This window comes from Idiotropiscis lumnitzeri, chromosome 17 (genome assembly GCF_059441095.1).
Source record: "Idiotropiscis lumnitzeri isolate Australia: NSW breed Sydney's pygmy pipehorse chromosome 17, RoL_Ilum_1.0, whole genome shotgun sequence".
Taxonomy (NCBI): Eukaryota; Metazoa; Chordata; class Actinopteri; order Syngnathiformes; family Syngnathidae; genus Idiotropiscis; species Idiotropiscis lumnitzeri.
Genome location: NC_142407.1, coordinates 11,711,115 through 11,724,637, shown reverse-complemented (window position 1 = coordinate 11,724,637; position 13,523 = coordinate 11,711,115). Strand labels below are relative to the sequence as shown.

Sequence of the window (13,523 nt, the reverse complement as noted above, 5' to 3'; positions counted from 1 at the left end):
AAAAGTCCAATTGGTCCTCCAAAATATCCACTCAGCTCTATTTAAATCACACTCGTTTGTTTGCCGTTTCATTCCAGTGTGGTCGTGATTTTGCCAAATGGCATCCCCCGCACAGTTGTTTTCATTTCCAGACATCAAGTTGATCTCAGTCATGAGGTGCAATGACGGCGTTGAATAACAACAAGATTTATAAAACCTTTATTGATTCCATCTGATTTCACACAAATCCATTTTGATTTCACATCAACATTTATGGCACCCTTCACCTTCTATAAATTCTGAGAAAAAAAAAATGGTGTACTTGTGGCCATGAGAATATTTATACAGATGATGGAAACGGATGTGGGCATTTCTTTGGACTACTGGGGTAATCAGTTTTTTATTTAAATTTTTAAAAATATTTATTTATATTTTATGAATTCAATCCCACTGAATTTTCCGTACTTCTTTTTCAATCGCAGTCAGGAGGAATTTACCCGAAAACTCCCACAGCAGGTGTGATGTTTTTTCTTCCTTAACCCACCAACAATTTCAGATTGAACCAACGGCAGCTCCGCTAAACAATAAAATGATGAATATGCACATCTCGGGTGTATTATGACTGCAAAATAGCAATTACAGAATATCAACATTCTCTTAAATAGAATTCTCCAGGCCAGCGAGTTGCGGCAATTTCTCGCGTTTGGGTGCAAGTCGAACTATAAATTGCTCTGACATGTCAGCGACCACCGTAAAACCGAGGCAGACAAAACAGTCAAGGAAGCACAATTGGTTTCCCATTTGGAAGTCACATGGTAGTAAACAACATTAAGCCCAAGGCGCAATCCACAACTATTTGTGAATGACAAACATATTGATGCACGGGTGAACTTCATCTTGACAAAGCTATCAATTGTGTCTCTTCGTCAGTGCCTGGAGAGGTAACTTTACGTGCCGTCGTATCTCTCATTACATTAATTCCCCTTCCTTCCTAAGTGCTAATACATTTTCAGTGCCACTCGGTGATAAAAATGTCAAAATGAGTGTTTTAATATCCAAAAAACAAACAGCCATAAACCTTCCTCATCACCGGTCGCGCTATCCACTTTCTCTCGTGCTCGTGGCTTGGATAGCCCACTCCGTAAGTCCACGGTGCTGCCTCGTTATTCGTTTTCCCAAGGATTACAGCGAGTGACTTTATTTTTTTACTTTCAGATTATGAATGTCTAGCGGCGAAACGTAATCAGCACAATTCCCCAAATGCCCAATTGAGGTTGCTGCCTTGAGGTGTAATTTGCGTGGTGTCTTGTCTAAAAATACACACAATATATGGTAGAAACCTGAAGACTTGTTTTTCTATTTTGATTAAAAACAATTCACTTTCTCAAAAGCGGTTTTCATAAATAGTGACGAGTGAACACTTAAGAAAAAAAAACTGTTTCAGTGTACACACACAAAAAACACCCCCACAATGAAAACATGAACCAAAATAAATAAATAAAAAGCTGTGCAGCATGACATGATATCTAAAAATCAATAGTTTAAAAAACACATAATCCAATCAATACCAAATGGAATTATCTACACACTAATGTTGCATCTGGTGACGTCAGCGCAAGACGAATGATCTGCAGTTTGACCAATTAGAGCGATCTCCAACCTGCCCCCAAACAGAAAAAAAGCTCATGACAAGCTTTACTTTAAGACAAGTGGTTATTTCATTTTTGAATTCAAACAAGTCACAGCTTTACAAAGCCCTTTCCCTGGACAACTGGTAGGGCACAAAGACAGAATTGAGGCATTTAAAATAACGATTTGATTAAATTTCATACCGTAACCGATGAGCGAGAAGGGGGGGATGAGAATCAGAAATGTCTGTTCGACGTAACTTCCATCAAGGATAGCGGCTCCTGAAACGAATACGTCATGTCTCCGCTATCGTGCGATCTTTCCACAGTGTTTTACATTCTTTGACTTACATGTCACATACGCAGTCAAACGTACACGTGGCGGGCCATTGCAAAGATCTAAAGAAATGCTCCACAGTGTCACACAAAAGGATATTTTGTCGGCTCTCTGCGGTGAATTGTCCCCACGCAGTTTCAGGTCCAGATAGACTGCATTGTTCGTGCAGAAAACCACAAGGTAATATGGAATGGGAGACCAGAAGTCAAAGGCACAGAAGGGTGCTTCTGAAGTGTCCATGTGGAGGAATATTGTGCATCTGATACAGTTTAACAATGATTCTGTGCTCAGGATCGGGTACAGTACATCATGTGTAGCAGTAGTCTATATCCGGGATTCCTCCTTCTCGATAACCCCTGTTGGTGCTTTGCCTCGCATTGGACATATGATTGGCACCTTTGTACAGGCCGGTGCCGTTCGATGGGAATATGGTATGAATGATGTAATCCTCTTGTAGGGGTTTGGGCGTCATTGGCTGGCAAGCGGCCATTGGGGTCATCTGTAACCCCGGCCCACGGATCTCTAAGATGGTATTGTCTTTCTTGGTTCCTGACTCAATGTAGTCATCATAATTCTTGCTTTTGCGGGAGCTGTTGCGAGTGTAATGGTCGCGGGAACACAAGTGACCGCTCCTGTGACCGTACCAGCAAAAGATGGCGAAAATCAGAGTCAATGATACAATCGCAGTCGCGCCACCAATAATCCCCGTCAGCGGCAGCACCGTCAGAGGCTGCGAATTATCATCTTCGTTGTCCTCCAGTGGACTCGGATCAGAGGTTTCCGCTTTTGCGCACACCTGAGCTTCATCCGTGTCAGCTTCTCCTGAAATACCCACTTTATTGTCGGAGCTGGCGGGCATGGGCACCATGCAGATGATGTAGCTTGAGCGTGGCTGCAAGGAGGTAAGCAGGTATTCCCGACGGTCACCCCGGACCAACGTCTCGGTGATGGAGCCCATGGCATTACCAATACCGAGTCGGAGCCAACTGAGCCTGAAGGACGAGCTTGGCTGTGCGACGCTCCAGGTAACGCGGATGCTATTATGCGAGAGAGGCTTAACATTGAGAGCCAAACTCTTCCCTACGCCGCTGCTGCTGAGAGTGTAGTCCAAGCCAGAGTCAGGAAATCCCAGACCAGGTCGCTTTGACCGAAGGGTGAAGAGGGACCCTTGGGGAGGGGTGTTGGTGGTAGAACTATCTCCGCCACCGAGACCTGCTCTGTCTTTCGTCCCAGCTGTCCTCACCACTTCACATTCCTCCATCTCAATAGTAAGGTCTTTCAAGGCCATTTCTCGGACTCTTTCAGGTCCTTGGCAAGTGAGACCTCTCACTGTGATCGAGTTACCGCGGGCATGTAACCAATCGTACAGCCAACGCAAGTTACAGCCGCAATGCCAAGGATTACCTCGCACCAGCAGCTGACCCAAGTTGTCCAGGTCTTTGAACAGTCCTCGCGGCAGGGTCGTTAGATTGTTTCCAGAGAGGTCCAGTCTTTGTAGCCTGTGCATGCCATCCAAAGAACCTCGAGGCATGTGAATCAGGGCATTCTCCTGCAGCGACAGCCGCTGGAGATGGGCACTCGGAAGGTTTACAGGTGGGGTCTGGAGGGAGTTACGGACTAAGGACAACTCTGTCAAGTTGGAGAGACGTGAGAATGTGTCATCGGCGATGCGCTGATTGGCCAAAAGATTCCCATCCAGAACAAGACATCGAAGTGAGGTGAGACCACGGAAGGCATGCGTAGGGATAGTTGAGATCCGGTTGTCGTCCAGACGCAGTTCTTCCAGAGATGCAGGCAAACCTGAGGGGATGCTGGATAGGTGATTCCGGGAAAGGAAAAGTAGGCGCAATCGTGGGTTGTCTGCAAAAGCCTGGTCCTCGATGCTGACTGTGGAAATCGAGTTGTCGTCCAAGTGGAGCTTCTCCAGAAGGGGCATCCGAGCCAGAGCGCTACGAGGAATGGTGCGGATGTTATTGTCTTGCAAATGCAGCTCACGGACAGATGGTGGCAAGTGCACGGGGAATTCATCGAGTTCATTATCATAGAGGTAGACGACACGCACAGTCAGCTGGCGTTCCAAGGAAGTGGGAAGGCCCGGGTTATTTATCTGGTTGTTTTGAAGGTAAAGGACAGATGCAGAAGCAGGCAGTGAGGGGATGGAGCTCAGGCCACGATCATTACAGTAGATAAAGTCTTCATCGCATCTACACTCAGATGGGCATGGAGCGTCTTTTTCTCCAATGTATCCTTGTAATGTTGCTGCGGCGAGCTCAAGCACACACACGCACATAGTCAAACAAAGTAAAAGCAATCGCAGTCGAGCCTCCAATTTAGCAATACCAAAAGTTGCCATAATGGTGAGTAAAGGGATTTTATTTTTTTGTGGTCTTTTTTCAAGCCTCAGATTGTTGCAGTGAGCTGGAATCCAGTGACGTCGACCCTACAAGACAAAGAGAAACAACAGTAAGCAAAGATGGGGGCGGAGTACTTATTAGTGGTTACCGGGAGTAAACACAAGACCATGCCTTGAATTGCAAAGATTGTGAGAAACAACACCATTGTTTATTCTCTCCCAAATTGTCTGGTAAGGATTTCAATCATCAGTGTGCCAATGAGTTAAGAGCAAAATCAACAACAGTCAATCATTTTTCACAAGTTGCCCTCTGCGGTCATAAAAAAAAAAAAAAAAAAAAAAAGAAATCCCCCAAACATAAATAAAAATATATATAAATAAATAACTATATATATATATATATATATATATATATATATATATATATATATATATATATCCCAGATCCAAGAGGAAAAAAAAAATTAAGATTTATATAGAATATTTTCTGAACTATAGAGCACCCCCTACTGGTGAAAGAAAAATCCACAAAAAAGCCACACCGTTGTATTAGCCGCATGGTTCAAAATCTAGGAAAAAAGTAGCTGGCTTATCGTCCGGAAAATATGGTACATTGAATTGGATAAGCCGATTCCCTTTCATCGTCATGTCATTTTTAACTCTCCTTTAGTTTTGCCTTCCTCTACATGCTCCACCATTGCTCCCCCAACCCCGCGTGAACTCTTCCATGTTGTATCAGACCGAATCATTGTCATGTCAGTGATGTTGTTTTTGTTCATGCAACTTTCCCTGACCAAGGCTCTCTGTGTACACTCAAGGCAAGACAAGTCCCGGAACAAAGCCAGACCATCAAATTAAAACGTACTGCAAATGGCGTTTTTGACTTAAGTGATCTTGACAGAATTGCACTTCCCCTTGTATTTCATATTCCACTGAATGTGCAAAGCATAGTGAGCAACAAAGTCTTAAAACTCAAATTGACAAATTCAGTTCTACATTTAGAATTACGCTCCCCATGTTGATAGATATGAAGACTTAAGAATACTCTAAATTATTTAAGAGATCTTGAGAGTCTCCAGGAGTTTCTAGCAGATGGTTCCATTAGGCCGACAGAGCTCAAGGCACTTTTCATTATCTAAGGAGGAAGACAATGCACAAGAGTTTAATTTCATCATTTAGGTGAGCCGAGGGCTATTCCTGATTGAAAAAAAAAAAGTCTACATAATGAAGTATCACATTTAAAAAGTATGCATAATTAAATATTTTGGCTGTATAATGTAATCTGGAAGCGAATGTGCATAATCTGCGGAGGTGGAATTTAAACTAAATGACATTTTCTCCAGAGTCGAGAGTAAAATGAAATAAATCAATATAGATCTAGGTCATTGAAGATTTAAGCGATGGAAAATTGCCCTTCACAGGTGTGGATGTTTACAATGTTTAATATAATTCTGTAAGTGTTCGGCAAATATAAACAATTGTTGAAACGGCAAACAAAAAGTTTCCTCTGATGCTCAGCAGGATACTTGTCTTCTGAAATTGTTCTATGATGAGATGGTTACAAATGAAACCTCTATGGCAATTGATATCTTACTTGAGAAGATGAGCTCGGTTCTCAAAAATCGTCAGAATTTCTTGAGCAGGGGTGCTGCTGCCACTTTTTGAAACGTGAAGAGTAGCCTGTTGCCTAAATCTAACGATGTGAGCATGCGCAATCCTCACTCGGGAGTCCAGACTCTGCAGACGAGATGCCGTGATTCAGATTCAATTCAGTGCTTTGAAAATTGGTGTAGCACAACACTGGGACAACGCCAACTTGAGCCCTTTGGAGTCGTCAGCAACCAGAGTCATTTGTCAAAACTTTAAGGCCCACACAGCATCTCACACACTCACGTCGTCGTATTGATTCCTTGACAAATGCGAGTGATCCGACAGAGTCGGTCAGCGCTCATGTAGATTATAATATTCTCAAGGGTGTGAACAGAACAGTAGGCTGATTGACTAAAGGAATGTCAACTCTTTTGGAAATGTACATTGTTCTCAAAATTTAAGATCGCAAATCCGTGTGAGAGGTCAACACCGATTTTGGACTCCTGTACACTTTATCTGTCAAGATTTTAGAATCATATTAATGCCAAAAAACACACTACATTATGATTGTTATTTATTTTTCTGTAGTTTTGTTTTGCGGAATCCTTTTTACCATCATTTCAAAAAAAATATTCAGAAAAACTCAAATAAATAAATAAGTAAATAAATGTAAAAAAAACAGCAAAAATAATATTCCATAAAATAGAAAAAAAATAAATCTGAACATTAGCTGTGTAAAAAACAAAAAAAAACAAAAAAAAAAAAAACAAAAACGAATTCCCCCTCAGGTGAATGCAAAATACTTCTAGCCTGACAAATGGAAGCATTAACAAAAATAAATAAATAAATCAGTGACGGTAAAATGTTGGAAAGACCAACAGGGATGAATGCTAAAGAATGAAAAGTCATATATATATATATATATATATATATATATATATATATATATATATATATATATATATATATATATATATATATATATATATATATATATATATATATATATATATATATATATATATATATATATATACACACACATTTATATATATTTCTAATGTCCCTCTCTTCCTTCTTATATTTGAGACTGTTGCTGACAATGCACTTAGCAGCTCTTTGTGATTGCGGGCTTGTATCGTTTATTGATGTTTGTGGTTCAAAAGCACTTGAGTGATTGACTGGTCATGCATGACAAATTTGTGGACACTGACCCATATGTGGACAATGCGCATATACAGTTTCTGTCTCCATTTCAGCTCCGTGCACATGAGGACCAAAGCGACCTGGCGTGTCGGGTAATATGCTTAGCAGACAGACAGTCGCCTCGGGGAGAATACAGGACACAGCACGACCCCCAACCCAATCGTGGAACCCAAGACCGGATCAATTTACGAATTAGTAAAAAGCCAAAGATGGCGGGAGTGACAGAAAGAAGCTTTGAGTGAGGACCTTTGAATCCCATTCCCCATTAAGACTCCCACAGAGAGACGGAACGAGATTTTAGATAACCAGAGGGGTCGGGAGATCCACTTTACTGACGGCATGGAAAAGATAATAGCAAGCCCGCAGCTTATCTTACATGCAATGTTTATGTATCGTCTTGTTGATGGACCGATTAGACATGAGGAAAAGAAGACAGAAAACATGACAGTTAATGTGATGACAGAAATAAATCAAGAGATCTGAGATGGGAAACATTTAAAAAAAAAAACAAAAAAAAACTGTGTGTTCCATAATAGCGTAGCTGTTTTGCAATCACGTACACTTTTTGTAGGGTCGAAAGTGGCTTTAAATCGCCAGAGAAACAGGGCACAAATGAGAACTACCACTTTCCTCCTTCTGAGTATGATTAAAGTCTTCAGTTGTGTTTTCATTCGGCGTCTGAAAAATCTCCCATTTGTGACTCGAATTTTGCCGTTCTCTGCATTAAAGAAGAATGCTCCATGTAAGAGTACCTGCGTTTTTATTTATTTATTAATTTTTTTTTTTTTAAGGGGGTGGCTTTTGCTTGCTGATGAGTGCGCACTGTACAGCCCCGAGAGCCCTTAAGTGACTTGATATTTAGCTCAAGAGCACCGCGACACGCTTTCCTCCATTTTCGTGTAACCTGTGCTGTCAGTCGCACCACCAGTCGACTTCAATGCCCCCCCCCCCCCCCACTCACACTGCCGCCACCCCGAAAACTCTTGAGGCTCTGTGTTTCTTCCCCGAGACGGGCAGATTACAGGTAAATCCCTCACAAAAGGACGGCAGAAAGATTGGTACAAAAGAGGAGAACTAATCTGACATTGACTGGGCGTGGGAGAGGATTTAACTAAAAGTGTACTACATGCCAACGCAATACGAAAGGCTGGGATGCTTCCGCGTTGGTCCCCATATATTTTCAGCCTTTGTTAGTTTGCTTGGCGGAGATTGCGCAAGCGCAATTGGGAAGAGTAACTTCAAGATCAACACTAACAACGCAAGATGCATTCCTGGCTGGTCTGCCGATAGAGACCATGAAAGTCAGATATCGAGGGTTGCCATGGCTATGGCATGTAATTGAAATAGAGGCCAGCGAGAAGGTCTTACTGTCATCAACGCGTGATCTGATTGGCTATCGCAGCTGTCTATCAACTGTAAAAGCCCCCTTGAGACGCAGAACAGACGCCCGCACGATTGTATCAGAAGGCCTCGGACGAATTGTGCATGCTCCTGGTATTATGAAATCTGCCTGGCAACACGAGCTTGCTGAATTCTGATTGGATAAAAACTCTAACCTAAAAATTAAAAACTAGGATATAATATGACATCAATGTGAAGAATATGATCATTTTTTTTTTTTATTATGTTAGGCCAGCAGAGAAGGCGTTGAAGGTCTTGACCGCCCGCCACTGTTCAGAATATGCCTCGATGGACACCAGTCTGGAGATTACAGAAAAGGAGGATTCTTCTTGCACAGCCTCATCTGTGTTTTACGCTGCAAGCTTGGCAGACAAGCCTGCAAATAAACTTTAGATGTGTCACTCCTGCCAGTGATCATATTTCACCCTTTGATCACCCCCTCTGTGTCTACATCCGGAGCTCATTTGGCTCGTGTTTAATGCTGCTGTTTGTGCTCACATAAATTAGAGGAAATTGTTTACTCTCAAGACAGTAAAAACCTCTATTTTGAGAAAACACCGCGGCAAAGGTATCTTCTTCCTTCAAGTCGAGGTTGTGGTTGTCACGCTTCAAGATGGGATTTTGATTGGATTTCCATTTTATTTTTGTTCTTCTAATATTCAGCGAAAGGATGTCACGGAGCGAAAGGTTGCCTGCTCTAATTGGTTCAATAATAATTCAACATTTGCTGGGTAAAAAAAAAAAGATAAGAAGAACAATGCGCCACAGTAGCAACCTTTCCTCATGAAAACAAACGCGTTTTACTCAAACTTTCATTTGAGAGTTTATTGTAATGAACTCGGTTATGGAAGTTTTATTGATACGCGTTGTCGTCGTGGGGTGGACGGTTAGTGACAAACGTGTCATGTTCGATTAGAGCTGCTATTTACGAGTTTGTGTAGGCAACATACAGAGAGAGAGCGAGCAAGCGAGAGAGAGAGAGAAAGCGCGAGAGCGAGAGAGAAATGATGCCATACGGTAGCCGTGCTTCGGCGCCTCAATGACCCTCCAATATCTAAAAACTTTTAAATTGACACATTTGACAGAATCTATTCAAAAGACTAGAGCGCAATCACAAACGTTGGAGCCTAAGTGTGTGGTTTGCCAAAGATGGTCAAGTTAAAGGAAAACTTGGCATACGTTTGCATGTAATACATTAAAAGTATCGCTATTGTGTTGTGTTTTTTTTTTTGTTTTTTTTTTGCTGCGTGTCTTTCTTCAGCCAATTCTGTTCAAACTCGGAGACGAAAGAATATTTGGCTGATGGAAGTGATGATTCATCCAACAATGCTCTCTTTGTTTCTTCCCTAAATATACAAAGCACTCATGTCCTCTTTTTGTTCAATCTGCTTCGCGCTTGGATGTCATTTGGAGCAGTCAAAAAATGTTTTGGGTTCATTTCCCTGCATAATTTGCTCGTTTCTATCGTGTCTACAGAAAGATCTTTCCTTTCCAACATTTGCTTGATCCCATTCTAAACAGTCTTTATATCTTCCAAAGTGGAATTTTTAAGGAGAACAAATGGCTTCTCTTGACAAGCTGAAACAATAAATGCTGGCAAATAACAATCAGTTACAATCTCCGTCTGTTTAATCAAATGCGATCCAAGTGGAAACGACGGCAGTAATGCGACCTGGAAAGTGAATGGCGTCGTCATTAAATCGATAAATTGAATTCAAGTACATTTGCTGGAACTGTATTTTTTGCGCGCTCGACCGAATATTTTTTTTTCTCCCCAAATAACCACTGTATGCATGTCGTTTATGTTAATGGAGACATGAAAATAATCTTAGCACAATGTTGGAGCTGATTGTATGCACTGTGGTGGAGATAGCAGTAGATTAATAAACATATAAGCTGCCTTGAGGGCTCAGAAACAATCAGCAGGCGCGTGGCAGCGACTTCACAGCATGGGTCCGTCGCTTGCGTCGACTTTCATCTGCGCAACTTTTATTCTTATTGTCATCATCATTTTTATTTATTTATTTTTTTTTGCTAATCTCAAATCCGCCTCTCACGGTTGCTAAGCACTCAAAACACATCTTTGAATCACATAACCTCACTTACACCTCAAAACATGAATTATGTTCAAATAGGATCAGCAGAGAAATATACCGTCGACTTTTCCAAATCCAAATAATGGGTGGATAAAAATCAAACACTTTAACTGGGTTGATTTTGTCTCTTCATCAAGAGTAGGCTCTCGTCTCGCTGTTATTTGCCACGAGATTCCGGACGGACAGCCAGGTAAAAGTGAGGTCAAAGTCATTTTGCCACAGTCATCCTCAAACACTCAAGGACTGTTCTGCCACCCCCCCCTTTTTTTTTCTGTCCAAAAAAATTATTTCAAGATGACTGAAAATATGAAAGCGTTAACCGTTTTATTCAATGGGTTTCTATTCCATTTTAGTTCATAATAACCAGGAAATGTAAATTAATTAATTTTTTTTTCTATTTGAATGAGGCAAATTTTCTTGTTGAAATCTCTAATTAGATTTCTATTAAACGCCCTTGACACTCGTGCTGTTCTCCTCACAGAAATCTTCCCATGAACAAAAGTTGTCAATATAAAAAGCTCATTTTAGTCAGCCATTCATAACAATTCTGTAATTAATTGCCATGGATTGGAATGCTTAAAAAAATAATTGTGAAAGCACTACGATCACATTAAAAAAAATATATAAAAAATTGCACAGTATGTTGTGGAACTGCATTGAAAGGTGGTGACATTACAAGCAATTGATATCATTCTAAGAAAAAAAAACAAAAAAAACCAACCATACCTTTTTTTCAGTGCCATTTGCTCTACATTGGCCCCCCACACACGATTCTTTCAAGTGCGCCAGCCGTATCTTCTCCAGCTCCTGTCGACACGTCGTCCATAAACTGTGATACACGAGGTGTTGTTTGGAAGTGTGATGCCACTATCTGCCGCAGAAGCTCTCTGGAGTCTTTTTATTTTCAGTTTTTTATGTCAATGAGATGCCGCCGCTGGTGTCGGATGGGCGCTCTGCAGAGAAAGTGATGGCAGATAAAATCACAAGGGGGGATCCCGGCTGACCGTCCATGTAAATCAAGTGTCAAAATGTCACTTTCTGGAATGAAACTTTAATGGCATTACTGATCTCTTTGCAGGACATCGCCTGTCAAGTGCACGATATGGCACATGTCATATACAGCAAAGTCTTTATTTATTTTTTTTGAGGGAGGATTACGTGATTTAGTCTTAAACTTTCATTACGCTCTCTTGAAAATAAATCCAAAGTGTGTTTGCCAAAGCTTTGCGGGATTGCTTATTGAATTCTGTCTATGTGTCTTTAGTACCAATTATAAAAAAATAAATAAATAAATAAACTGTCGAAGCACTTTCACTTTAATTCATTCGATTTTTCATCCGATATAACGAAAGCCTCTTCATAAATGTCCCGTCAAAGTGGGTTGAAAGAAACACTTCAGAGTTGGCCAATCTTTGCTAAAAGATGATGATATCACCGTATTTAATCGATATAACCTTCCTCAAAGAGTTTGCCTCCGACTTCAAAAGCGCCTATTGGGCAAATCGTGCATTTGTCAGTTGGAGGATATCTGAAAACGATGACTTTTACCAAATCGTTTACGGAGTGAAAATATTTTTAGAGAAACGGTCAAGAGATTCTAATAAAATGTAAAAAGTTGTGAAATAGGAATGTGCCGGCGAGTAAATTGCCCTTGTTGTGTGAATGTGTTATCGTTCCGTTCAAAAATCACAAATTCTGTTTTGACCACACAAGAGGATTTGCGACTGGAAATAAGTTGAACATTGACTGTATTTGGGGCCAAATAGTTTTTTTTGTTTGTTTGTTTTTTTTAGGGGAGGCATAAAAATCATCCTCATATCCCATGTTGCAGGATAGTCGTTTGTGATCTTTTCCAGACAACGGCGAATCAAGCCTGTGTGGTTGTTTGTACGCCTCTCGTCCAAAATCAGCAAAAGCTCCAACACGCCTGGCATGAGGATAAGTGATATGGGAAATAAAATGAATGAAAAATAGTAAAACAAATAAATAAATAAATAAATAAAAGAGCTCATTTGTATTGCGCTGTTCTTAATATTTCAAGATGCTTTTAAGCCGCAAGACCATCTTCAAAGATGAGTCAGCAGCCTGTCACAACAGCTCAGCCCGCTTCCTCATTTATTCCTACTTTAGCACCTTTTTTTTTTAGCATTCTGTGTTCGTTGTGCATCAAGCTAAACTGTTTTTGCACCATTTACAACCATTCCATTTATTGGTGGAAAATATCATTGTGCGCCTGTGAATCGGCATCTCGTTCAGAACAGCGCTGACGTCTCCTTTGTACTTTCCTCCTTTTTATTCTTTTCTGTCTCATGCTAACCCCGTTTGAACTTTTAAGAGAATTTTAGTCGAGGCATTCTTTAGAGGAGAATGCTGGTGCTTGTTGATGTTCGGTGCAACTGTGAATCGGCAGCCCATTCACGACAGTTGCTTTGTCTCCTTTTATTTGTACGCTTACAATTTTTACGTTGCGTACTATTGCGCCATTTTTAACTGATGTTTTATTTATCACAGAAGATGGGCACTATTGGACTTTTGCCATTTATTTATGATGCTAAAACTGGGAGGAGCTTCACCCCCTCCTCGAATGTAAACAAACCAGAAAGTGTAAAATGCACCCACAAGGAAGTATGGAAAGTGACAAGAACAATTTGTTCAGTCTACGCCTTTCTCACAAATGAATGAACTAATGGCTGTTAGAAAACGGCAGTTGTTTGTTTACATTCAACCTTCGGCTTACAGCGGTTCATTTTAAACTTCAATCATGTTCCTCTCGCTCATCTACAAAGTGCTTCACACATCATGTCGACGGCAACGAAATGCGGAGGGAGCGCTTCTCGTTTACTTTAATGAGGAGCTATGTATTTATTAAATGTTATCATTTTATTCTCCTGATTACATTTATTGCATTTATCTGTTGGCCAGCAATTGAGCAG

The 13,523-nt window shown here is 40.8% G+C and overlaps 1 protein-coding gene across 5 annotated transcripts in view; it reads right to left on the bottom strand.

The window, feature by feature from the left end:
- Positions 1 to 175: 175 nt before the first annotated feature.
- The window catches only part of flrt1a (fibronectin leucine rich transmembrane protein 1a), a 48,586-nt gene continuing 35,238 nt past the window's right edge, over positions 176 to 13,523 (bottom strand). For 4 of the 5 annotated variants that reach the window (XM_088279962.1, XM_088279963.1, XM_088279964.1 and 1 more), the window contains 2 exons: positions 11,317 to 11,543; positions 176 to 4,384 (listed from right to left, as the gene is read on the bottom strand). In XM_088279962.1, the coding sequence (XP_088136088.1) occupies positions 2,252 to 4,297 (2,046 nt within the window). In that variant the 5' untranslated portion in view covers positions 4,298 to 4,384; positions 11,317 to 11,543 and the 3' untranslated portion in view covers positions 176 to 2,251. The remainder of the gene's footprint in view (positions 4,385 to 11,316; positions 11,544 to 13,523) is intronic. The other variant, XR_015839619.1, reaches the window with a different exon arrangement.